Here is a 1,137-nt window from a genome sequence, read left to right as displayed (position 1 = left end):
GGTGGTGTTGGGTTGACGGTTGGACTCGATGATCTTAGAGGTCTTTTCCAACCTCAATGATTCTATGATTCTCTCTAGGCAGTCTGGTTATGGGATCTATTAATTAGTTGTTGTACCTAATAAATTGCCGTATGAACGTACTCATTAGCTGCAAAGCATCTGCTGGAGTTTTGTGGTTATTTTCACGTGAGGTTTTTGTTTGTTTCCTCCCTAGGTTCAGCTGAAGAACTACAGGACGGAGAATGAAGCCTTGAGGTCGGGCCAGTCGGCGAGTCTGGCCGCGGTGAAACAAAACGCAGACGTTGCCTTACAGAACCTCCTCACGGTCATAACGAACTCCCGGTCTTCAATAAAGTGAGTTGTTTTAAGAAGACTCTCCTAACGCTATCCCAGATGTTCGTCTAAACACTGAGGTCACAGCTCAACGTCCCCAGTGTTTTTTTAGGATTGAAACTCGGGTTCTTGTGTTCTGTATGCCGGGTCAGCTAGTCCACGTTCTTACTTGCCTGCCATGTGTTTTCTTCCAAGTTTAGGTAATAAAAAGAACTAGAATGTGCAGGTCTTATTTTTTTTTTACTTAATGTAAAACGGTTAGAGTCTCTAAGTCTCTTATGCTTCACTTCTCTAAGACTCTTGCGCTTCGCTTCAAGAAGTGAAGTCTTCAGTCCAGATAAACCGCTTCTTGAAAAATCACATCGCGTGGGTGACCACCACCAAAACGCTGCCCGGCCGCTTCCTCCTCCCCTCCTCATCTAACGCTGTCTCTCTCCCGCATTCCAGGCAGCTGGTCTCCGGAGCGGAATCACTGCAGCTGGTCGCTGATCTCCTTAAATCGATAGACAGCATTTCTGAAGTGTCACAAGATGGACAGTGAAACTACGAAACGGACTCAAATGGAGAACGTTGCTTTCATGCAAAAATCGTTACTTAAAAGTCAGCTTCCGACGCTCAGCCTCCTCACGACGTGCGAGGCTGTCCGTGCTCCCGCAGAACCGGCTCTTCCGTCTCCACCCGCCGTGCAGCCAAAACCCGAACGGACGAGAGTACGTCCCCTTTCCTGCGGGCCCGGCACCACGGCCCCTCCTACCCTCGCACCCCGCATTCCCGCGAGCACCCCCGGCTTCGGCTGGGGCCCCC

The 1,137-nt window shown here is 50.0% G+C and overlaps 1 protein-coding gene across 1 annotated transcript in view; it reads left to right on the top strand.

The window, feature by feature from the left end:
- The window catches only part of SDCCAG3 (serologically defined colon cancer antigen 3), a 5,473-nt gene extending 4,531 nt beyond the window's left edge, over positions 1–942 (top strand). The window contains exons 6-7 of the mRNA XM_009280661.1: positions 215–354; positions 781–942. Of these exons, the coding sequence (XP_009278936.1) occupies positions 215–354; positions 781–874 (234 nt within the window). The 3' untranslated portion in view covers positions 875–942. The remainder of the gene's footprint in view (positions 1–214; positions 355–780) is intronic.
- Positions 943–1,137: the final 195 nt, after the last annotated feature.

The sequence above is a fragment of the Aptenodytes forsteri genome, unplaced genomic scaffold (assembly GCF_000699145.1).
Source record: "Aptenodytes forsteri isolate BGI_AS27 unplaced genomic scaffold, ASM69914v1 Scaffold68, whole genome shotgun sequence".
NCBI lineage: Eukaryota > Metazoa > Chordata > Aves > Sphenisciformes > Spheniscidae > Aptenodytes > Aptenodytes forsteri.
The sequence above is the reverse complement of the archived record's forward strand: the minus strand, read 5'-3'. Positions and strand labels throughout refer to the sequence as shown.